The sequence below is a fragment of the Arachis hypogaea genome, chromosome 14, assembly GCF_003086295.3.
Source record: "Arachis hypogaea cultivar Tifrunner chromosome 14, arahy.Tifrunner.gnm2.J5K5, whole genome shotgun sequence".
NCBI lineage: Eukaryota > Viridiplantae > Streptophyta > Magnoliopsida > Fabales > Fabaceae > Arachis > Arachis hypogaea.
Genome location: NC_092049.1, coordinates 110,361,913 through 110,387,761, shown reverse-complemented (window position 1 = coordinate 110,387,761; position 25,849 = coordinate 110,361,913). Strand labels below are relative to the sequence as shown.

The following is a 25,849-nucleotide window of genomic DNA, read 5'->3' as shown; positions in this document are numbered from 1 at the left end:
ACTTTGAAAAGGCCTTTTTCGAATTCAAACATATTTTGGGGTTACCACTTATACTTAAGAAACCAGAACAAGGTAAACCACTTTTTGTATTCCTTTCAATTTCCACTAACACTATCAATTCCATGCTTGTAATAGAAGTAGGGAAAGAGCAACACCCGGTGTACTTCGTAAGCAATGTCTTACAAAATGCGGAGACAAGATACCCGATGATAGAAAAATTGGCATACGGTCTAGTCATCACTGCTTGACAGTTGAGGCATTACTTTCAAATACACCCAATTATAGTTCGGACCGGTCACCCCCCACGACAAATATTATCAAAGCCAGACCTAGCAGGATGATTGACAAAATGGGCGATAGAACTCTCTGAATTCAACATATCATATCAGTCACGAGGATCACCTAAAGCCCAAGCATTGGCTGACTTCATCTCAGAATTCATAAGCAAAGAGAAGACAAGCAAAACATGGGAATTATACGTGGATGGAGCATCAAACGAAAATGGATGTGGAGCAGGAATCCTCCTGAAAGACGATACTGGAGTCCAGTCTGAGCAGTCAATAAAGTTTCTTTTCGAAACGACCAATAACCAGGCCGAGTATGAAGCTCTCTTAGTCGGCCTAAGGCTAGCTAAGGAAGTAGAGATCTCCAGCTTAAAAGTACACTGTGACTCTCTCCTTGTAGTACAACAAGTAAACGGTCATTTTCAGGTACGAGATTCACTTCTGGAAAAAGTATTTAAACTCGGTCAAAACCATGATGAAATTTTTTCAAAATTTTGAAATACTGCATATATCTAGAGAGCAAAATTGTAGGGCCGATCTTTTATCTAAATTAGCTACATACAGGGTAACCGATCAAACAGAAAAATTGAATCATCTCGCACTAACAGAACCAAGTTTAGATACCAAATCTGTTCTTAGTGTGTCACAGGAAGAAGACTGGCGAAGCCCATTTATTCGCTACCTAAAAAGTGGAGAAACACCAGAGGGCGAAAACCTGAGAATATTCAGATACAAAGCAAACCATTATACCCTATTAGGGGCGGACCTATACAGGCGACGTATTTCCAGACCACTGGTGAAGTGCCTTGGCCGAGCAGAAGTAGAAGCCGCCATAGAAGAGGTACACGACGGGGCCTGCGGACACCATACCGGAAGTTGAAGTTTGGCTAGAAAATACTACGAGCAGGATACTATTGGCTGACATTAAGGAGCGATTGCAGGAATAAGATGCAAAGCTGCGATGCATGTCAAAGATATGCACCGCTCATCCACAACCCGGCCGAGCTATTACATACCTCAGATGTCAGCCGGCCATTTCACAAATGGGGGATGGACATACTTGGACCATTCCCAGTTTCAACAGGGCAGGTAAAGTTTCTTTTGATAGCCATTGATTATTTCACAAAATGGATAGAAGCACAGCCTCTTGCGAAAATAACAGTAGAAAAGGTACAAAATTTCATTTGGAAATTAATTATATGTAGATTCGGTTTACCTAGAGAAATTGTATATGATAACGGCAGACAATTCACGGATAAGAAAATTGCTTCATATTTAACCGACCTGCATATCAAACATCGTTTTTCCTCCGTCGAACACCCACAAACCAATGGGCTCGCGGAGGTGGCTAACAAGGTTATTTTGCAGGCCTTAAAAAAGAAATTGACAGATGCTAAAGGACGCTAGATCGAGCTTATACCAGAGGTGCTGTGGAGTTATAACACAACACCCCAAACTACAACAAATGAAATCCCATTCCGACTAGTCTATGGTACATACCGTATGATACCTATCGAGATCAGCCAAGGGTCCACTCGAACTGAGTACTTTGACGAGCAGGATAACTCGAAAGCCAGATCGGCTGAACTTGACCTGATAAGTGAAGAACGAAGCCTAACCAAACTAAGGCAAAAAATGATGTAGGCTGCAATGCGAAAGCAATACAATAAAAAGGTATGACCAAGAACCTTAAAGGAAGGAGACTTGGTACTAAGGCAAATGGAAGAAGTTCAAAAACCAACAGGACACGGGAAGCTAGCTGCTAATTGGGAGGGCCCTTTCCACATCTCTAAGGTAATTGGAAAAGGAGCATACTCTCTTGAAACACTTGAAGGATAGCTCTCCCCAACACTTGGAACATTTTGTCTTTAAAGATTTATTATAGTTTAATACCTATTTTAAGTATGAAATGGCCAAGTACTCTTTCCTGATCATGAGGTTTTATCCCTAAGGAGGGTTTTACTCGGACAGGTTTTAACGAGGCCGACCACTTCAGACCCTTCCAATCACTCTTGCAAACAAATAAATTTATTACTATTACCCAGACTTTATACTTTTCAAAATCGATAATATCAAACCAACAAAACAAAGTTGGAAATTGCACAGGCAATAATACAAACACTAAACCCAACTCTAAATGTCAAGCAGGCAACATCTAAAAGACCGATTTCGAAATCGGTATCCAAGAATAAGTCAAACAAAGAACAAGTCGTGTGTTCCAAATTACAAACATCGAACGATACCAGACCTACCAAACAAAAACCTCTTTTTCAACTACGAACAAACTCTGATAATGAGTTCCTATCCGATCGTCCACACGCGTATCAATTATAACTATCTAACCAACAGAATAAAAGTTGGAATCAAAACAATCATCCAAAGGCAATTCATGACTTAAAATCGGCGCAAAAATCCGGATAAAATAAGTTCAAATTACTCCAAACAAAGTCGGACAGCCACAAACAGTTTCAAAATACATACAAAACTATTTTTTCAAAGGGGGGGGGATATTCTCAGCATGCTCCTCGCCAGCTTCATCAACGGCGAGCTCCCCATTAACAACTATTTTTGTCACATTAAGTTTCCTCACATCAGAGTTTGGAGAAAACAATGTGACTTGGCTGACAGCACGATCAAAACCAGCTACGGACATGTCCATCTTCTCCTCTTCAAGCTCGTTGATACGAGAGGTCATCTCACGTTTAGTCTTATCATTCTCCTTAATCATAGCCTGCAATAGTCTAATTTGTTTTTGAAGACGGGAAACCTCGTCTTCGCTCTCCTTCATTTTTGAGGTCACACCTATGACAACCTCATCTTTTTCTTCCAACAAAAGTTCAAGTCCTAAAATTTATTATCCATCGCTTACTGCTCCGAACCTAATAGCTCGGTAGCACGCCCAACACATCAAGCGAGATACAACAATCTGCAAGCACACAATGAAGAAATCTCAGAGAAACAAAACGATTAAAGAGAATCAGTAGATACAAAACCAACCTGAATAAATTTTCCCATCCCTTCAACTCCAGTCCGACGTGTAAGGATCATATCTCCAGGATACTGAGACACGCAGTCAGCAAGTTCGGATATTGGAAATTGATCACTCCATACGGATTGAGAACTCGTCCCAGGTATAAAACCATGCAAAACAGACTTCACAGTAGCACCATGATCACCTTCGAAAATCACCTCCAGAGACTTCTCCGACTCAGTCCTCTTCCTTTGTGGAGAAGAAGGAGGCTGAGCAGAAGAATAAGCAATATCACCTCCCATCTCTTTCACAATCCCAGAAGCGCTACTACCTTTTTCACCCTTCTTTTTCAAATAAGCCTGAAATTTGGCCGAGCTCAAATTTGGAACCCTACCGCCTGCAACAAGGAAAAACAGAAGATGAATAACCACAGCCAAACAAAGATCAAAGTATATAAAACCAGTATTACCTATATACAGTTCAAGCCCTTCTTTGTCATTTTCCTCCTCAAATTTCAATAAATCAGGAATGGATAAACATTCCCCAGCAGCAAAATTTTCAATTAAAAAAAAAAACTAAAAACAGGTCCTCTTCCTCACTCCTCTCATCGGCTTCAAGGATTTGCATCGGTTCCGAACACCAATACAAAGGGTATTTTTCTATCAGTTCATTATCTAAATAGAACGAATATTCAGACTCCAAAAAATGGAATTTTACAAACATGGATTTGAGGTTTTTAAAAGATGACTTATACAAAAGGAAGATGGAACGGCCCGGAAAACTACTCAGAAAGACCCAAAGCCCTTTTCGTACCCCCTTTTAATTGAAACAGAGAAAAGAAAACATTAAGAGAAGCTGGAAAATTCAGAAAATTCATCAGAAATTCAAATGCATACAGAAATGCCCAGGAGTTAGGATGTAACTGCGACGGAGCACAGTTTAACTGGGTTAAAACCTTACATTCGAAATTCGAAAAGGGAAACTTTACATGCAACTCAGACAGACAGGGAATATACATATAAAAATAACCCCAATCCCCTCTCCTCTCACAGACCCTCTCCTCACTAGTACAGGGAAGAAATTCCACACGGACACCAGAACCTTCCCTAACAAACTTCAAAGCTTCTAGCTTACGAAGCGACTCAACATCGCAATAAGACGACGCACGGGTTTTTACATCAACATGAACCCAATTGTAAGGGTTCTCTTTGTTCACTTCAACAACTTTCAACTTCTCTTTCTCTCTTTCTTTACCCATTTTTTAGAATAAAACAAAATAGAAGAGACAGTAAAAAGATGAGAAGACAGTGCGAAGTTGAGAAGACTAACCTCTGGAAGACATGGTTTTTTACACTTATGAGATTTACAACTGAACCTGTGTTTTGTGTTTTTCCAAAAAGAAAACGGTAAAGGCTTAATTACAACCCACTATTTTAGTAGGAAGTGGAAATAATAATGGCACGGCCAATATGAAACGATCCGCATCCAACTTAGCCAAAAAATTTATTGCGGCCCAATTAACAAGGTAAATCCTTTTAACTGTTCCCTATCCATTTATACCTAGCAAAAATCATTTATTTTCTAAACCCAAGCTTGATACGTGTGTTGAGCTTGGGGGCTACAAGTATTTCACCTCAAAACACCGAGGTATAACTTTACAAGGAAAAGCTCAACTTGCTAAACTACGTTTTACCAAGTCAAGCTTGGGGGCTATGTACTGTACCACATCTCACGGATAAAACCAAGTTATACCTCGGCACGACTTATCATGAAAACGACTCTATCTTAACGAAACACTCCCCGTAATCTCGCCACGAGATTGGCCGCAAAGATCTTGGATGAAATCAACAACCAATTCAACATTAATCGGGCTATAAATCAAGCACGGTACCGACGATATAAGGCAGAGAAAATTCATTCCAACAATAAGACACCAAAAAGCAATACCCTGATCATATACTCGCTTTTATTCTTTAAGTGATTCTTTTTACTGACTTGGGCATCGCATCCTTTTTGTAGGTACTACGCTCGGGTCCGAGTTCACGACGGTATTCCCAATTCGGTTCAGGCCACAAGGCGCCCCAGGATTGACGCGAGGCCGACACATAACTCGAAAGGAGTATCCTTGCCAGAACACTCATTAATTTATAATATGTGATAAATGAAGTACAAATAACGTTTTTCATTAAAAAAATCTTCTATTACTATTTGCTTTTACAAAATAAGATATAAAAAATGATTATTATAATGTCTAAAAAATAGTTTTAATTTATCAAAAAAGATTAAGATTCAATATTTAATTTAATAAATATAAAAATAAATAATTTTAAAATTATTTGAAGTTTGCTATAATAAATAAATTAAAAAAATTAGACACAAATTATAAATATCATAGAATTAACTATAAGAAAATAGCGAAAAACTAAAAAGTTTCAGATCGAGACTGTTGATAATGACATGAACTTAACTAGAAGGAAAAGTATATGGAACCAAAAGGTTATCAGTCAAAAACTAAACAAAACCACATTAATTTATATTAATAATTAATTTTAAATTTTTTAAATTCAAAATTTAAAAAATTTAAAATTAATTAAGTAAACCTAATTAAAACCTATAAAAGCCTTCCTCTTCTCTCTCACATTAATCTATTTAAAACCTATAAAACCCTTCCCCGCCGGTACATCTTTCGCCGTCGTCGTCGCAGCCACCACAGCCACAGCAACAGCAACAAATCATGACATCGATTTTGTCACCTACATTATCACCAATGTACAACCAATACATTAATTCTTCACGTTCTTCATCTTATTCTTCTTCGCTTTGTTCTTCAGCATGTGCAACACCAGAGAGAGGTTTGTTGAAGAAGAAGAAGAACATACTCATGGTAATGCTATTACTGAATCACCTTTACTTTCGCCACTTTCATTGCCATCCAATAGAGCTCTGGAGGAGAAAACCCTAATTGCAAATTTGGACCATCTTCTTCATCACCATAAAGGATTTCGGAAACATACGAAGCTGCATCACCAAGGAATTCTAATGTCTCCAATGGAAGTAGAAAGTCTTCCTCATCATCAGCATCAGCAAGGGTTTCTAATGGTTCCAATGGAAGTAGAAAATCTTTGCCACGATCAGCATCGTTAGATAGGGTTTTGAAGTAGAAAGTCTTCCTCATTCATTCTCATCAATCTAATCCATTCTCACATGCATTTGTGTGTTTTTCTTAATATAATACAATATGGATCTTGATGATGATGCAGGTATTTTTATACGGAGGTCAGGTTACATCTTAGAAGAATGAACTTGGGAAAGAATTGCTATTTGTCAGTATTAATTATAAAAAAACATTTATTTAATATGAAAAAAAAATCCTAATACTTAACAAAAGAAACATCTAATTATATTTTAGTAAAAATAATTAAATATCTATAAAATTTAAAAAAATATGAAAAAAAAAACATTCAATTATATTTTAGCAAAAATAATTAAATATTTATAAAATTTTTAAAAAAAATAAAATTCTTAAAGAAATAGAGACATTCACATTTGCAATACAAAAAATTCGAAAAATATATTAAAAAACATCTATTTAGTATGAAAAAGAAACATTCTGATACTTAGCAAAAGAAACATCCATATATATTAACTCGTATAAATTTTAGATTCACTCAAAGGTATTTGGCTGATTTTTTGCTATACCTTTTGGTTCCTAGCATTGCTCATTCATTCTTCTTCTCGACTTCTCTTGCTTTATCTCAACTTCATCATGAGTTCCTTCCACCACCTTTTACCTTTCCCAAAAGAAGGAAAATATCTTCCTCATCCTCATGCCAAGCACAATGTTGTGCAATATATATATACACCCCCTCCATCCCTCCAGGCCAGTACAATAGGACCCTAACATACGTGCGTAAAGCATCATCTAAACCTGCAGTCATCAGCAAATTAAACTTGTTTTATTTAAATTATTCACTTATTACTTCTGATTCATCGAAATGGCTACCGCTACTGAGAAAGCCATTGGCATCGATCTCGGCACCACTTACAGCTACGTGGCCGTGTGGCAGAACGACCGCATAGAGATCATCGCCAACGACCAAGGCAACCGAACCACTCCTTCCTACGTTGCCTTCACGGACACTGAGCACCTCATCGGAGATGCTGCCACCCACAGAACACGGTGTTCGACGCCAAGCGCCTCATTAGTCGTAGATTCTCTGACCCTTCCGTCCAAAGCGACATGAGGCACTCGCCCATGATCATCGTCAACTACAAAGGCGAGCAGAAGTAGTTCGCACCCGAAGAGATTTCCTCCATGGTGCTCACCAAGATGAAGGAGATCGTCGAGGCCTACCTGGGAAAAACCATCAAGAACGCCGTCATTACCGTCCCCGCCTACTTCAATGACTCTTAGAGGCAGGCCACCAAGGACGCTAACGCCATTGCAAGCCTCAACGTCATGAGAATTATCAACGAGACAACCGCTGTTGCCTACGGCTTAGACAAGAAGGCCTCCAAAACTGGCGAGAAGAACATCCTCATCTTCGACCTCGGGAGCGGCACCTTTGACGTGTCTCTCCTGACTATCGAGAAGGACATCTTTGAGGTGAATGCCACTGCCGGTGACACCCACTGGGGGGCGAGGATTTCGACAACAGGCTGGTGAATCACTTCGCGGCGGAGTTCAAGAGGAAGCACAAGAAGAACATGAGCAGCAACGCGAGAGCACTTCGGAGACTGAGGACAGCGTGTGAGAGGGCCAAGAGGACACTCTCCTCCACCTCACAGACGACCATCGAGATCGACTCGCTCTTTGAAGGTATTGATTTCTACGCGACCATCACTCTGGCCAGGTTTGAGGAACTCAACATGGACCTATTCAGGAAGTGCATGGAGCCCGTTGAGAAGTGTCTCCGTGATGCTAAGGTTGATAAGGTTCAGATTCATGACATTGTCCTTGTTGGAGGCTCCACTAGAATCCCCAAGGTCCAGCAGCTTCTGCAGGACTTCTTGAACGGCAAGGAGCTCTGCAAGAGCATCAACCACGACGAGGCTGTGGCTTACGGGGCTGCTGTCCAAGCTTTCATCCTGAGCGGCAAAGGCGACCAGAAAGTCCAAGACTTGCTTCTTCTCGACGTCACGCCCCTCAGCCTGGGCATTGAAACCACCGATGGGGTGAAGACGGTCTTGATTCCCAGGAATACCACCATACCTATCGAGAAAGAGCAGGTGTTCTCCACCTACTCGGACAACCAGACCAGCGTGCTGATTCAGGTGTATGAGGGTGAGAGGTCAAGGACCAAGGACAACAACCTTCTGGGAACATTTGAGCTCAATGGGATTCCGCCGGCACCAAGAGGGTGCCTCAGATTAACGTGTGCTTCGACATGATGCCAACGGCATCTTGAACATGTCTGCGGAGGACAAGACGGCAGGGGTGAAGAACAAGATCACCAGCACCAACGACAAAGGAAGGCTGAGCAAAGAGGAGATTGAAAGAATGGTGCAGGAAGCAGAGAAGTACAAAGCAGAGGATGAACAGGTCAAGAAAGAAGTGGACGCTAAGAACTCACTGGAGAATTATGCATACAGCATGAGGAACACCATCAAGGATGACAATGTTTGTGCCAAACTGGATCCTTCCGACAAGCAGAGGAACGAGAAGGCCATTGATGACACCATCCAGTGGTTGGACGGGAACCAGTTGGCGGAAGTAGATGAGTTTGAGGACAAGCTCAAGGAGCTCGAGATTTTATGCAACCCTGTCATTTCCAAGATCTATCAAGGTGGTGGTGGTTTTGCTCCATCCTCTGCTGATGCTGCCCATGACAACTCCGCTGGTGGACCTAAGATTGAAGAGGTTGATTGAGCAAGCTTCAACCTTCAATTTTTATAAGCCTTCTTTTATCGCGCTAGACACTGCCCTTTGTCTCTCTTTGTTTTTTCCCTCTCGGAGCGCGCGTTGAATGTAAACTATGAATGAATAATGGTGAGGTACGGTAGTATCCTAACAATGTCATATCCAAGTGTTGTTTTCTTTTTTCCTAAATAAGCACATGATTTTTCTTACAACAATATAGTGACAGAGACAACTGCGAATGAATCATAATTGGCATATGCGGGGAATTAAAAGGCAAAAAATACTGCAGGAAGTTGTCTACAGAATGAGGCAGATATTTTATGAATCAAGCCTCACAATAATATTATACATTGATTGGATCAGAGCACAATATATATGCAGCCGCTAATATGATTGTATATTTTTGTTGATGAAAAAATAGAGATGGACAATAAGGGTGCCCAAACTTTGCCAGAACAAATTCATGTAGGAACAACAGGTTATTAACTTACTTTCGTCGTGCTCCCCCCCCTTAATTATTAGTTTGGTGTAGCCATTATTTCGGACACAAAAATAAATGGCACCTACTCAAATGAAAGGTGGAAACTCAGGTGTAGTCGATTTCACGTGAATTTGATAATTGAGAGCTATTGGAAGATTTGATTGATTTGACTAAACTTTTATCTAACGGTTTTTCGCTATCAACTTCACGTGAAGTCGACTACACTTGAGTTTTCACTCAAATGAAGATGCTAAAAACATCTTCTTATAAAGATTCTTGTATTAAAAGTATATTTTGTTTGTTTAGCCACACTTTTAAAAAAATAACAATTTTGTAACATATTAAAATCAAACCTTATAATTTATCATCTAATAATAAAAAAAAAAATATTCATAGACAATTATAAAATCTTCATAATAGTATCCACATAAATAAATAGGCTCAAAAGATTTATCAAATACGTGGAATACTTTCGTGTCCATGCATATATATGTGTGTGCGCGCATGTTTTTTTATTTCTTGGCAAAGGATTCGGTCGCCCTCTCTAAGCCTTTTCCAAAAATAATTATGATTTGAACCTTATTTTTTATCTAAGTTGCAAAAGTCTAATTGATTTGGAAAAGTATAGGTAGGCAATGAAAATACTAAACAATATGAACAATAGATATATCAAATGTTCATTTTACTAGGTGTGCGGATGGTTATTCTAATATTAAGATTTAGGTGGGTAATTTGGAAGTGTAGTGTGTTTTGATTTGATTGGTGGTTGTTCGTGTTGTTCAAAAAGGTTATTGGTTACTGTTCTGGGGCTTACCTAGAACTGGATGATTAGGCTCAACTGAGAGGCCCAAACGTTAGAAGGGGGTGGTCTTCGAGCTGTTACTGCTTGGGGAGCCTCTGTCCGAGTTGTATGTTTTAAGGAATGGGAGGTGGTACCTGTAGAGACACTTCGATGCCTAAGTCAGCAAAGGGTAAAGCAGGTTTAAGTGTATTAGAACTTAGTTTTACCTGAGTGTGTCAGTGTATTTATAGGTGATGAATCAATAACCACCGTTGAAGTAGTTCCACTTCTAATGATGGATAACCGTACCTTTATCTTAGGGTTGTTGAGATATCTCTTCTAAAAGTAGGAGAGAGATTTGAGGAGGCAGTTATTTATTTGAATCTGCCAGCATGTATCGAATCCAACCTCTTCAGGAAGTCGGGCGAATTAGTGAAGGTCAATCCTTTAGATTGGACCTTGTTGGCTTAATTGGACCTAGCCATTACATTGAATTAGGATATGAACAGTTACCTAGCATAACCCGATTGATTTTTTTAACCCAATCCTAGTTCTCACTCTCCCAAATTGCAGATAGAACAACCTACAATGGTCCCCATTTTCTTCTTCCTCTTCCACTCCCTAACCCTTTGTGCTCCTAATTTCAAAGACAATTAAATTCATTCCATCCGTCTAGTGTTGTGCTCTATACCATTCAATTTGAAACTTTATTGTTCTCTCAATTTGGAATTTTATCGTTCACCTCCTTCCTTTCACCTTGGCCCAGTCAAGTCAATGTCAACACGTGTTAAGTGCGGTGGCCCCAATTGTTTTTTCCTTCTTCACATTTTCTTAGCCTCTAGTTTTTTTTTTTAAATTTTCTGTGGTACAGATTGGTGGTAAATGTAATGTAGTGTTATAGTTTTGCTAAACAACACAAATGAAAACTTCCACCGTGGGATGCTGGAAAAAAAAATAGGCCCCCGAAAATCTTGGGTGAGCTTGAAATATACAGTGATGCGTCAATATATATACTTAAAATAACAGTTTTAGTAGATAACAAACCGATAAACATACAAACATAATAAGGTAAAAATATTGATCCTTGGTGAACGGTGGACCAATATTTTGTTGGTGAAGCACGTCATCAACATAAAATTGGAATAGGAGCGAGAGTTCAACTCTGTTTGTCTGAGTCTCTCTAACGACAATGCAAGATTCCACGTCATGCCACGATAGCCTCTGACCCAATGGATAAGAGCTCCAATCACCTACGTTGACCTCTCACATTTCTTTTCTATTTATAGCTTCCGCTTCCAGATCCCATTTTGGATTTGTAGCGCCTTTCATTTTATCTAATATCACCTTCGAGTTCTCAACGAGGAAAACCACTATTTTAGGATTTAATCTCAATTCTCAAGTCTTAAAATTCACGTGTCGTAAGGATTTCTGATTGATTATGGCTGTTGCTGGGGTTATTGGTGGTAATTCATGGTCATGGATGCAATTAAAATGTCAAGAAAGGAAACAGAAAAGACTTGAGATTTGTTGCTCCTCTTCTTCTTCTTTGACGGATTGTTACAAAACCTTAAGAGTCCAACCCGGTGCGTCTCAATCCGAGGTTAAGAAGGCTTTTAGACAGCTTGCACTGCAGGTTTCATCCCCGGTCTCCTTAATTAATTAATTAATATTTAAAACATTTGAAAATTCTTAATTAATAAATATATTTGGTCTTTTGTTGTGTTTCAGTACCATCCAGATGTATGCAGATGGAGCAAATGCGGGGTGCAGTTTCACCAAATCAACCAGGCTTATGATGTGAGTTATCTTGCTGAGCTTATTGCTTTTGTAATGCATGAATTTGATATTGATAATGCTTATGACGGTGATGCTAAGTCAAAATATGACCTTTTTGGTATGATTGATTTGAATAAAAATGCTGAGATTGGAATTGCTAATTGCCATAACTTTCGTGGGCCACATAGGTTGTAGCAGAATTTCGGATCTAATTGGGGTTTCCATGTGACTTATGTGGAATGCAGGTTGTAATGTCCAATTTGAGAGGAGAATCCAATGAAATGGAAATGGAAATGTACGAAGCATGCGAAGATGATGCAGGCATCGACGAAGCAATGAGGGGAATGAATGATCCAGATTGGGACCTGTGGGAAGAGTGGATGGGATGGGAAGGAGCAGGAATTCGTGATTATTCATCTCACATTAATCCTTACATTTGAAATTGCTTTGTTCTCTCTTTTATTCTTTTTTTTTTTTTGAAAGTTTAATTCAATTATGTATTTAGTTAAATGCTAAGGCCCTTCTTCCGCCTTCAAAAGTGGTTGGGGTTTGTGTAGATAGAGAGTGTAGAGCTCAAGAGGATTAAAGGTAGTCTTGACCTTTGCATAATTTAAGCCTATGTTAACAAAACCAATCAAACTTGAAAAAGAATAAAAACTTAAAAAGCTTCAACACCCAATTGCAGGTTGATCATACTGCGAGTGATCTATATTATTATCTTTTTGTAAATAAATTCAAAAACATCAAAAAATAATAAAAAAATTAACCTATAAAGGACTCATAATATTATGATCTTCCTCATTCATTTGTAGAGCAAACAAGAAGCAGACGTCATATACTTTTCTCCTCATTGGATAGCTTGTCGTAGGTGCTTTCTAGGATTTATATACGCGGTTTTTATTTTTATCCTTTTCTTTTCAACAAGTGCCACTACCATTGCTGATCATTGACGAGATCTACGGGTTGAACCTTAACAATAACAAAACTAAAATTAAGGTATGAAAATAAAATATAGTTATTAAGAATAAGATAAATGAGGCTTGCAAAAATAAGAAAAATAAAAGCAAGTGTAACTATAATGTCGGAGAAACATACGGCGTCATAAGTGTCTTAAATAACCAAATCAGGTAGAGAGATGAATCCCGATGCATGTTTCTCCTTCTCTTTCTCTACTTGTGGATCTCTTTTTGCCTCTGCATTCTTATGGTTCTCATTTCCATGCACGCAGACTCATCCACTTGTTATTAATAATTTTAATTATATGTATTAAGTTCATCTTCAAATCATAGATATGTTCAATAATTAATATAATTTAGTTCCTCATCCTGTCTTTCATCCTTGGGCATTTGGTATTAAGAATACCAGAGACACATGCATACGCAATCGTTATTTTCTCCAGGACAATATCTGCGTGGGAGCATTAAACTGCTAGTAATCTTCAAAATATTTGATTGATTGCATGTCACACAGTAATAGTGTCTTCAAAAATATTTTAACATCTTTATTTAAGTAAGTATCTTTAAATAATACATAACAACTCATTAAAAAGTAATATCTTTATGTTTTTTTCATTGAATCCCTTTAGTGAATCGTAACTTAGATTTTCTTTTTATTTGAATGTCTAATCACTTTGGTCCAATTAAATATGCAAACTATTAAGGTGGTATAAAAAAGTTAAGGTCTCTAATAAAGATCATCTAAAAAGATACAAATAAAAAATAAGTTACTGTAAAATTTAAAAAATACGATAAAAATAATTAAATATTAAATATATATCTATTAAAAATTTAAAGGTTAAATTTTGGTGTAATTTTTTTCAAATATTATTAAAAAATAAAATTTTTTATCCTTAAATTTTAATAATTTATGTCAAGTGAGTTTATTTTAAAAGACCTTTTGTAAATAACCAAGTTTTTTGAAAAATTTAAAAAAAAATTAAAGAGCAAATTTTGCTCTAATTTTTTGTGTACTTTAGCACTTTTTAAATAATTATTTAAATATCGTCACAAAAATTCATACAAAATGAATAAGTCATTTATTAAATACAATAGATTTTTTGCCCCTTAAAAAGAACATAATATTGCTACTATTAACATATTTTATGTGTATAATTTTATGTTAAATTTGTGTTTGAATAGTATTTAATATAATATATTTAATTAAATTATAAGATTTTATTATGATTGTGTTTTTTTTTTTTAATTTAAAACTTAGTATTCATATATACTCGTGAAAATAAACAGATATTCGTGGAAATGAAGTAAAGGCGAGAGATAGTTTATTAAACGAAGACGGACATAGAGTAGAGGTTCCGCCCCCATAAAGATTCATTGTTATCCCTATCCCTAGTCCTAAAAACTGATATTTGGATGATGGAAAAGTATAGGTAATCAACAAGATTTTTGAACAATGTGTAAACAATGTGAATTAATATGGTTAAAAGAGTAAATTTAATTAGTAGCATTAAATTAGGATGTAGTGTATTTTCATTTGATTGGTGGTTGTTCATGTTGTTCAAAATTTTCATTGTTCCCCTAGCACTCCCCTTGGATGATTGGTATGGTTTGTTCATGGCAAGGGAGTTGGGAATAACACTATTGATTTGTGAGACATTGATACGTGCTTCAAATGTTCGTGATATGAAGAGTTCAAGAGTTATTTAGAAGATATTTTAGTTTACATTTTTAGAATATTTTATTTAATGTATTTTGATTTTGTTTATTTAATTACTAGATTGGGCCTTATGTTTATGGGCTTTAGGGTTTCTTTGTTTTAACCTAATAAGAGGTTATAAATACCTCTTTAGTTATTGTAGTCGTAGCATAGAATTTTTAGAAGTTTCAAAACCCCTTTTTGGTTTCGTGATGAAACCATGGTGTGGACAATTGAGGTTGAGGAGTCCCTCTCTTGTTGCATCGGGGAATTGGTTAGAAGGTTGAGGAGTCCCTTCGAATCAATTTCCAAACCATGGCGTTGACAAGTTAGGTTGAGGAGTCCCTTTCTTGTTGCGTCAAGAAATTGAGTAGAAGTAGAGTGATTCTCTTTGTACTCAATTTCAATCTATCATTTTTGTTTCTATTTCAATTTTAATGTATCTTTTTATTCAGTTTGAATTCTTGTCTTTATGTTTATCTATTATTTCCGTATCATTTGGTATCAGAGCTCAGGTATTAGATTAATTCTTATTAATCTATATTTGTTTTTCTTTTATCATAAAAAAAAGAGTCCAGTGTTTGTTGCGTCTTTCTTTTTGTTCTTGTGTTCTTGTTTTCGTTTGCGTTTCATTATTTTAAAAAAAAAAAAGAAGAATAAAGTGAAAAAAAAAACAAAAAAAAGAAGAAAAAAAAAACAAAAAAAAAAAGAAATTATCTTCCTTATAATTATTGTCCTTTTCATATATTTCTTTTTTTTCCACCTACAAGATTCGAGGACGAATCTTTTTTGAAGAGGAGGAGAATGATACGTGCTTCAAATGTTCGTGATATGAAGAGTTCAAGAGTTATTTAGAAGATATTTTAGTTTACATTTTTAGAATATTTTATTTAATGTATTTTGATTTTGTTTATTTAATTACTAGATTGGGCCTTATGTTTATGGGCTTTAGGGTTTTTTTGTTTTAACCTAATAAGAGGTTATAAATACCTCTTTAGCTATTGTAGTCGTAGCATAGAATTTTTAGAGGTTTCAAAACCCCTTTTTGGTTTCGTGATAAAACCATGGTGTGGACAATTGAGGTTGAAGAGTCCCTCTCTTGTTGCATCGGGGAATTGAATAGAAGGTTGAGGAGTCCCTTCGATTCAATTTCCAAACTATAGCGTTGACAAGTTAGGTTGAGGAGTCCCTTTCTTGATGCGTCAAGAAATTGGGTATAAAGTAGAGTGATTCTCTTTGTATTCAATTTTAACTTATCTTTTTATTTTTATTTCAATTACAATTTATCTTTTTTATTCAATTTCAATTCTTGTCTTGTTTATCCTTTTAAATCCGTATCAGACATACTCTATTAAAGTTTTATCGCTAATGAACAATTAAAAAATTCTAGATGATCATGAAAAATAAGAACTTCTTTAAGGGATTTTTTAACTCAAACACAAATAATTTCAGAAATAAGATTTTATTTTAATTTAGAGAAAATTGAACCATGTTGTAGACTAGATGATAAAAACTAGAGCTCAGAATTACTAATGCAGTCGATTTAATTGTTCTTCTGTCTTCTTCTTAAGAATTTTTCTTAATTGATGTTCCTCTTATTCTTTTGTTTTTTTATAATTTCCTTTTTTGATTGTTTTCTTTTATTCTCTATGCACAAAAAAAAAGAGATCCTGGATTGTCACAATTTTATTATATCTACTGTATAAATTTTCTTTCCATTATTTCCTACTGATAAAAAAAATATATTTAGACAAGCGAGGGGACAAATAAAATGTGGGAAGGGGGAAGTAAAAACATTGGACATTGGAGTTTCCACAAATTGGATTGCTGTAATCGCACAAAACGGTTTTGGCATGAAGATATTATCCAAGATCTGAAAAACCAGAGTATATTCTTTAAATTGTGTCTTGAAGAAAATTTGAGTGCAATAAAAGACAAGAATGAGAATGTTTGCCTTCAAAGGGCAAATTAATAAACTTAAATCCTTACAAAATCTCTTCTACCAAATTGTGCTTTTTCAGAAGCTTTATAGGCATCAATCGTCTTCATCACCCCTCCTCTTTGGGTTCTGGTATTTTTCCCCTATTATATTTGCCATAATTAAGGCAGTGTCAACTAGCTTCTTGATGTTAGGAACTTGATAATTCTGGGCCACATAAACCCCCAAAGGCTGTCAGCATTTGTTTAAGATCAAATGAAAAGTGTTCTTAGAGATTTTGTGTGGTGGACGATCATAAAATAAAAATGAACAGAAAGAAACAAAAATGAATGTATATTCTGAGATCAATCTTCCACAAGTAAATCACATAGAATTTATATAAATAAAAATAAAAGAGAATCAGCTAAGTAAAACTATTGCTCGAACTGGAATGAACATTCAGGTTACATTACCACATCACTAATTCACTACCACCTAATCCCACTGTCAAATCCGCTGCAACGCAGGGACTGAAGAACCTGCTCTACTTATGGATTGCAAGCCCTATCAAATTGCAATCCACCTTCTTCCTTGCTTCCCTTTCCATACTCAATTTTCACTCCTTTTTTGGGCATATTTTACCTTATCATATAAATATCACCCCAATTTACTGATTGGGGTTTAAATATGAGGGAAAAACAATTAGGAAGTTAAAAATCAACTTAAGAATAAGACGTGGTTTTAATTTCTTTTTGGCATAATTTGGTAAGTTAAGAAAAACAGGAATTTGACCTCTGATTCCTTCATCAGTAAGTACTTACGACAGGTAAGGAATGTCCCTGGTTTCAATTTGAATTGGTTTGGAGCTGAAATGTAATCTGATCTAAATACTATAGTTTGTTGTGGTTCAGTTTGAAGTTGACTAAACTGAATGTTTCCAAAGGGTTAAATAGAATCAGTAAAGATTCTGAGAAATATTCGTTGATTCAATAATCGGTATTCCACAAAAACATATGAAATGAAGTCACTGGCATTGAAGTAGATTTGGAGTTACGATTAATCAACAAAATTCATGTTCAAAGTTAACAAGCTCCTTAGTGGATCACACGCAGACACTAAGGCAAATCAACTGATTAAGTTGGAAATACTCACGAAAAGCAAACAATGGTGGATGGAAGTAAGTATTATATAACAGAGCTGATCTTGGCGTGGCTGTCGACCAACATAGGAGGTTCTGCAGTTAGCGGCAGTTCCGGCTGGAATCGGGCGACGGCAGTGACAACCTGGAACTTGAAGGTCTGCTATGGAGGTCGCATAACTCAACGTCGAGGGAAGTGGCAGTTAAAATCCGGCTCGGGTTTGGGAATGGAAGTTCGTTTCCTTGGGATCTGGGCCGGTTTGTTAGCCTGGGTTCTGTCAAAAAAAAAAAAAGACAACACTAATCTACAAAATTCAAGAGAAGTGATAAATGAATTAAGAAAAATACTTGTTGAACCTTAACAATAACCAAACTAAAATTAAGGGATGAAAATAAAATAAGTTATTAAGATAAATGAGGCTTGCAAAAAAAATAAATAAATAAAAGCAAGTGTAACTATAATGTCGGGGAAAATATACAGCCGTCATAAGTGTCTTAAATAACCAAATTAGGTGGAGAGATGAATTCTGATGCATGTTTCTCCTTCTCTTTCTCTACTTGTGGGTCTCTTTTTGGCTCTGCATTCTTATGGTTGTCATTCCCATGCACGCAGACTCATCCGCTTGTTCAAACATCGCCATTAATTATATGTATTAAGTTCATCTTCAAATCATAGATATGTTCAATAATTAATATAATTTAGTTGCTGATCCCGTCTTTCATCCTTGGGCATTTGGTATTAAAAATACCAGAGACACATGCATATGCAATCGTTATTTTCTTCACGGCAATATCTGTCTATATGCTTTGCAATTGTACGTAGGAGCATTAAACTGCTTGTAATCTTCAAAACGTTTGATTGATTGTATTTCACACAGTAATAGGAGAGCTTTACCAGCAGTTAGGCAATAATTAATAATGCAGTGTCATCCATGTGCATTAATAATTCCTATTTGATTTGGTGTATGCGCTTGATGCAGCATATATAGGAATAGATGAGGAAACTAAGATTTAATCTGAAGGGACTGGGGCCGCTTCCTCCGACTGGTGGGAGTGGCGGAATAAGGAGAAACGACAATGCATCAAAATCTTTTAGGGTAGGAATGAGAAGGGGGTCGAATGGGCTAAGAGTACTTGGGAGATCCCTGAAAAGTGGAGTGACGTGGGCATCAGTGTTCCCAGAAGATCTTAAAGTGTCTGAGAGAAAAATATTTGACCCTCAAGACAAGACCCTTCTGCAGTGGAATAAATTCTTTCAAGTTTTGTGTATCATATCTGTATCTTTTGATCCCCTTTTCTTTTATCTCCCATATTTCAATCACAAATCATTCTGTCTTGCCATAGACAGCAGCCTGGCAAGCTATGCAGTTACACTCAGAACAATCTTCGATGCTATCTACATCCTTCGCATAAGTTTCCAGTTTCGCACTGCTTTCATTGCGCCTTCTTCTCGTGTCTTTGGACGAGGTGAACTCGTCATAGATCCTGCAGAGATTGCTAAGAGATATTTGCAACGTTACTTCATTGTTGACTTCCTCTCTGTGTTGCCTTTGCCACAGGTTATTAGCTTTTGTTTTGTTTCCTTTCAATTTGGAGATTAATTAAATATTGTTGAGTCGATCATTATTTGTCATGCATGTAGATTGTCGTGTGGAGATATCTTCATGATCCAGCGCGCACAAAGGTATTAGCCACAAAAACGCAACTGTTGAACATTGTCATCCTCCAATATTTTCCAAGATTTCTACGCTTTCTACCTTTGGCCTCAGAGATTAGCAAGACAGCAGGTGTTTTTTCGGAGAATACTTTGGTCGGCGCCGCATATTACTTGACCTGGTACATGCTTGGTAGCCACGTAAGTGCATCTTAATTGCAACAAGAGGTCATGCAAACTTTACTAGCTAGTATGCCTACTATTACTATACATCATCAACCTTCTTGTGATTCTAATGTGCAATGCTCACGTCACAGATAACTGGGTCTGTATGGTACTTATTAGCTGTAGAACGTAATGACACGTGCTGGAGGAATGCTTGCATGGAGGAAGAGCGATGTTTCACGCATTTCTTGTACTGTGGGGGTTCAAATAAGCGTGCTACTGGCTATGAAGAATGGAGAAAGATTAGCCCAAAGATTCTTAAGGATAAGTGTTCCGCTGATGATGACGACGCCCCATTTGACTATGGAATTTTCAATCAAGCCATAACATCTAATATTGTTGCATCAATCAATTTCTTTCCTAAACTATGTTACTGTTTATGGTGGGGTGTCCAAAACATAAGGTATTTTCCTAATCAAGCTAGCATTAGTGTATTGATTATTGGGACTTGTTAAGAAGTGTGTTTGAAGCTGTGTATCTGTTAACAGGTTTTACTAAGCTAAGAAGCTTCATTCTATTTTGCTTTACGCAGCACACTTGGTCAAGGGCTTCAAGCTAGCACCTACGTCGGAGAAATTCTTTTTTGCATTTTATTAGCTGTTTTGGGGCTTGTCCTTTTTGCTGTTTTGATTGGAAAGATGCAGGTAAATGCATGCCAATAAGTGTTGATATATATATATATATATATTAATTAAAGATGAAAAGGTTTCTATAATAATTTATTTTGGTCTTGTATCCAGAACTTTCTTCAATCGATGTCTGTCCGTCTAGAGGAAATGAGGATCAGAAGACGTGACTCAGAGCAATGGATGCACCACCGCTTGCTTCCAGCGGAGCTAAGGGAAAAAGTTAGACGCTATGAAAAATGTAAATGGTTTAACACACGTGGAGTAGATGAAGAGAGCTTGGTTCAGAAACTTCCCAAAGATCTGAGGAGAGACATCAAACGATACCTTTGTTTGAATTTGGTTAGAAGGGTAAGCTAGGTAGCTATATATATATAAGCAAAGCATGTGTATGTATGTATGTATTATACATTGATAGATGATGATGCATGGATGGACGGATGGATGATCAGGTTCCTCTGTTTGCCAACATGGATGAGCGGTTGCTGGATGCGATATGCGAGCGACTGAAGCCATGTCTGCATACAAAGGGGACATGCATAATAAGGGAAGGGGATCCGGTGAATGAGATGTTGTTCATTGTACGTGGCCAACTTGAGAGCGTGACGACGGACGGCGGAAGAAGTGGATTCTTCAACAGAGGTTTTCTGAAAGAAGGTGACTTCTGTGGAGAAGAGCTGTTAACATGGGCACTGGACCCAAAATCATCGTCGAATTTACCGTCATCTACAAGGACTGTGAAGGCCATGGATGAAATGGAGGCATTCGCTCTGGAGGCAGAGGAGCTCAAGTTTGTTGCTTCCCAGTTCAGGCGCCTTCACAGCAGGCAGGTTCAGCACACCTTCCGTTTCTACTCCCAGCAGTGGCGGACTTGGGCTGCCATCTTCATCCAGGCTGCCTGGAGGCGCCACCAGAGGAGGAAAATTGCATCCATGCACCACATCAACAAGCTTGATGATGATGACGATGATGATCAATCCCATCATGATGATGATGACGACGACGATGATGATACAAAGGCCTTGATTCCATCTTCTTCCTTTTCATCTTCTACTGCTAATACTACTACTGCTGCTGCTGCTGCTGCTACTTCTACTATGCTTATTGGGTTAGATTCGGCTATGTATGCTTCCCGGTTTGCAACTAATTTGCGTGGGCAGAGGCCCCGTTCTTCCAGTTCGGAAGGCATCGGCCTTCCCCCCCAAAAGCCTCGAGAACCCGACTTCAGCCATCTTGATGATGATGATGACCAACGCTAATAATCGCTCCTATCAACCACTTCTTCAGCTGCTTGCCCAACAATAATATTACATATATTTTTGTATTTATTTTATTGATTAATACAAAATATGGACACCAAATCCCACCTATGTATATTAATAAAATAAATTAGTTACTTTAGGATTCTCATTCGGTTCAACCTTGATATTGCCGTTCACAATATGGATAATAATTTCCATCTCTGGGACAAAAATATTTAAACAAGGTAGATACTCTAACCAACTTTATAATTATTATCTTTATGTGAAATAATTTTTTTATTTTTGAATAATAAATTATAGAATTAAATTTTGATATGTTATAAAAGTGTTATTTTTATTTAAAAGATGACTAAATACTAAACGAAAATATTTAGTAACAAAAAAAATTAAAATCAGTTAGAATTTATTTTATTTAGCATATATTAATTACTACAATAACTAATAAATATTAAATAAGACACAGATTCATATTAGTTTGGTTTAAGGTTGTTAAAACTTTTAGGAAGTTCTACAGTTGCAAAAGATAAAATGAGATTGTCTCCTACAAAATAATCTGCAACATCAGAATCAAGACATCTTGCAAAGATTTAGATTTTTCTTGAACTTGGACTTCATTTCTTTTGTTTTAAACTTGATTACCTGCATCACTATTTTTCACAACACTTGGAATATAGTTAGAATCATAGAAAGTAACGTGTATGATTTTCTCAATGGTCTTAGAGTCTTTGTGGTACACTCTATAAGTTTTGCTAAAGGTTGAATCTCCCACAAAAATACATTCATATGACTTTGGATCAAACTTTTTCAAATTATCTTTTATATTCAAAACAAAGCATTTACACCCAAAGACGTGAAAGTATTCAAGATTTGGTGGAGTTCTTTTCCAAAACTCATAAGGAGTTTTTTTTAAAAGTTTTCTAATAGTTGTTCTATTCAAGATATAACAAGCTGTATTTACAGTTTCAGCTCAAAGAAATTTAGGTACATCACTTTCGCAAAGCATAGCTCTAGCTATTTTTTAAAGGCTTCTATTTCTCTTTTCTATAACGCCATTTTGTTAAGGTGTTCTGGGATAAGAAAAATTGTGTGAAATACTTAATTCATCATAAAATGATTCAAAATGTTGATTTTCAAATCCTTTTCCATGATCACTTTTAATAGAAGCGATTTTTAGATCATTTTTTTTTTAACATTTTTGCAAAAAATATTGAAAGCTGAAAAAGCATCATTCTTGTGAACTAGGTAGAGAACTCATCCAAATCTAATGTAATAATTAATAACAACTAGAACATAATGTTTGTCTTCCAGACCTTAAGTTCTAGTAAGACCAAAGAGATCAATGTGTAGCAATTCCAAAGATCTCTTAGTTGAGACATCTTTCTTTGGTTTGAAAGAACTTTTGGTTTGTTTATCCAATTGGCATCACAAGTGATGTCTTTGTCAAATTTGATTTTAAAAAGACCTCTTACTAAGACCTTTTTTACTAGCTTAGAGATTTGAAACATGCTTGCATGTCCCAATCTCTTGTGCTAGAACCTTTTTTTTTTTTTTTTTGAATCTATGAAGGTAAAACATGCTACATTTTGTTCTCTTAGTTCTTTTAAAGTGAGAATATACACATTATCGCATCTTTTTGCTACAAATAATATGTCATCAGAATTTTCATTTACGACTAAGCATTCCAACATTTTGAAAGTAACCAATATCCCAAATCACAAAGTTGACTAATGTTTAGAACATAGTGTTTCAATCCATCAACCAAAAATACATTGTCAATGAAGTTAGAAAAATTCTTATCCACTTTATCTATGGCAATGATCTTGCCATTTCCATTATCACCGAATGTCGCAAATCCTCCAATACACTTGTTGAGTTTGACGAAGAAGATGGACTTTTCGGTCATGTGCCTTGAACATTCGCTATCAAGATACCACATATTTTTTTTCTTCTTGGATGTAAGGTAAATCTGCACAAGGCTTTAAGTTAGGTATCTAAATAAATTTGGAAAGTTGACATTGAAATTATTTACCACTTTGTACACTTTGTTACCCACTTTTCTTTCAACAATAAAACATTGAAGAGATGTATGACCATGTTTTTTTGCAATTTTGGTAATAATTTCTTTTTGCCGAATTTTAAAAGTGATGAGAGGTTTGAAGGTTTTTGGTTTTTGAGGTTGAAGCTTCGGTTTCAACATGAAGCTTTTTAAAAACAGCTTCATTTTTCAACATACCGCAAACCATATTTTTCAAACAAGACTTTTTTACTAGCTAGCAATTTATCCAAGTTTTCGGAACTTTGAGCAAATTTACTATGTCTTGATTCAAACCTCTAATCACTGTATGCAATCTCTCATTTTCAGTAATGAGGTCCAATGATGCATTAGCCGTGTGTTTTCCTTTAAATTTTTCAGTTTTAAATTTAAGAAATCTATTTTCTTCTAATAAGTCAGCATCACTTTTGGTTTCCATCAATTTTTCTTTAAAGAAAATATTTTTAGATTTCAAGAAATCATTTTCCAACTTGCATTTATCATATTTATCCAGAATTTTGCTAACATGTGTAGTTAAGTCATCAATGATTATATGCAAGTCCTCATTAGATAGATAAAAATAATTTACCCCTTCCAGTTGATCTTGGCCATCCATGAAGCACACTTGAACTTCATGTTCAGGTTCCTCTTCTTCTTCTTCTAAGTCATTCTCAAGATCTTCTCATAAAACTATCAACACTTTTTTCTTCTTTTTTTTTTTTTCGTCTTGTCCTCCATTTTAAGTTTAGGACAATCGAACTTGAAATGACCAACCTCCTTGCAATGATAACATATAATTTTGCTAAGATCCTTCTTGTACTCCTTTGAACTCGAGTTTTTACTCTTACCTTTGCTCCTCATGAGTCTTCTCATTCTCCAGCAAAAAAAAACACAATTTCGTCATCCAAAAAACTATCATTGGATTCATCTTCCAATGAACCAACTTTGGCTTTTAGGGCCACTCCTTTCTTTTTTGTGTCACGGTTTATGTGTGTGGCTTTATATGCAAGAAATTTTTCTGTCAACTCATTATAAGTCATTTGATTCAGATTGTTGCTCTCAGCAATAACAGTTGCTTTCGTGTCCCACTCTTTTGTGAGACTTTTGAGTATTTTTCTCACTAGAACTTATTGGTATGGGTCATCCCATAGCATCCAAGATATTTATGATGATCGAAAATCTTTCAAACATTTTTCTGATGGTTTCTCCTTCCCTCATAAAGAGCATCTCATACTCCTTTCTAAGCAAATCAATCCTTGTTTTCTTGCCTTGTTAGGTGCCTTCATAAGTAACTTGGAGTTTATCCCAAATCTCTTTTCCTATTTTGCATCTTGACACCTTCTGATATTCCTCAAAGTTGACAGCACAATGCATCATGTTGATTGCCTTGGCATTCAGCTCCACATTTTTCTTATATTTGTCATTCCATTCGCTCTCTTCTTTAGGAGTCACAACTCCTTCAGCGCTTGTGTTTGTTGGAACTTGTGAACCATCCATAATTTTTTTTCAGATATTGTAGTCAACGGATTACACAAATATTCGCATTTTCTAATTCTATTAAGTGTAGTTTTTGCTGTTGAAGAATGGTGGTCTGTTGTTTAACTGTCCTTCGGTGAGGGTGTATGCAACAACGTTTTCCCCTATGTTGGCCATTTTGAATCTTTCCTCCAAGTTATCAAACTTGATGCTTTAGACCTGACTCTTAATACCAATTGAAGATTTTCAATGGCCTAGAGAAGGGGGTTGAATTTATGGCAACTTTTTACTTTTTTTAAACTTTAGCACAAAAAACCAAGGTTCTAAAAACTGAACAGGTCATCAAACCACTCTAGCTACTGGTTCACTAGTTCATAGGTTCAACTGGTTTGACCGTGGTTGAATTGAAAAAATCGTTTTATAATAAAATATAAATAAACACATTAAAACATAATTATAGTCTAATATAAATCTTAAAATATCATCCAAATTAAAAGTAGTATATAAACCAGAATACTATAATCTCATTCAAATACAAACTCAAAAGTCAAATAACAAAAACAACCAATCAAACATAAACATGCCACAGAAAGACCCACAGAATTAAAGCTGTTGATGGTAATACAACAGTTCCTCCTGGAACATAAAGACCCACAGAATTAATACTTCTTGCAACTTGTTTGCATTGAACAACCTGGTATTTTCAGAAGACT

The 25,849-nt window shown here is 36.3% G+C and overlaps 2 protein-coding genes, 1 long non-coding RNA gene and 1 pseudogene across 3 annotated transcripts; 3 read left to right on the top strand and 1 right to left on the bottom strand.

Annotated features, from left to right (window-relative positions):
* The first annotated feature begins 7,015 nt into the window (after positions 1-7,015).
* Positions 7,016-9,223, top strand: LOC112743685 (heat shock 70 kDa protein 5-like; annotated as a pseudogene).
* Positions 9,224-11,414: 2,191 nt separating this feature from the next.
* Positions 11,415-12,832, top strand: LOC112743684 (chaperone protein dnaJ 8, chloroplastic-like). The gene is made up of 3 exons (XM_025792982.3): positions 11,415-12,010; positions 12,106-12,174; positions 12,399-12,832. Exons 1-3 carry the CDS (start codon positions 11,816-11,818, stop codon positions 12,591-12,593), a joined length of 459 nt encoding a protein of 152 aa, XP_025648767.1. The 5' UTR covers positions 11,415-11,815; the 3' UTR covers positions 12,594-12,832.
* Positions 12,833-16,682: 3,850 nt separating this feature from the next.
* Positions 16,683-18,273, bottom strand: LOC112740509 (uncharacterized). Its single transcript, XR_003171202.3, has 2 exons — positions 17,876-18,273; positions 16,683-16,975 (listed from the first exon to the last, which is right to left on the bottom strand). It is a non-coding gene; the product is annotated as an uncharacterized lncRNA (long non-coding RNA).
* On the top strand, positions 17,167-21,761 carry LOC112742909 (putative cyclic nucleotide-gated ion channel 8). The gene is made up of 6 exons (XM_025792152.2): positions 17,167-19,420; positions 19,504-19,716; positions 19,833-20,143; positions 20,273-20,384; positions 20,481-20,717; positions 20,819-21,761. The coding sequence occupies exons 1-6, from the start codon at positions 18,857-18,859 to the stop codon at positions 21,623-21,625; spliced, it is 2,244 nt and encodes a 747-aa protein (XP_025647937.1). The 5' UTR covers positions 17,167-18,856; the 3' UTR covers positions 21,626-21,761.
* Positions 21,762-25,849: the final 4,088 nt, after the last annotated feature.

Coding starts and splice junctions, on each gene's coding strand:
- LOC112743684 (XM_025792982.3), top strand. CDS start 11,816: ATGGCTGTTGCTGGGGTTATTGGTGGTAATTCATGGTCATGGATGCAA. Junction 12,011..12,105: donor TTAGACAGCTTGCACTGCAG/GTTTCATCCCCG, acceptor GTTGTGTTTCAG/TACCATCCAGATGTATGCAG. Junction 12,175..12,398: donor AAATCAACCAGGCTTATGAT/GTGAGTTATCTT, acceptor TGTGGAATGCAG/GTTGTAATGTCCAATTTGAG.
- LOC112742909 (XM_025792152.2), top strand. CDS start 18,857: ATGAGGAAACTAAGATTTAATCTGAAGGGACTGGGGCCGCTTCCTCCG. Junction 19,717..19,832: donor GGTACATGCTTGGTAGCCAC/GTAAGTGCATCT, acceptor CTCACGTCACAG/ATAACTGGGTCTGTATGGTA. Junction 20,385..20,480: donor TTTTGATTGGAAAGATGCAG/GTAAATGCATGC, acceptor TCTTGTATCCAG/AACTTTCTTCAATCGATGTC.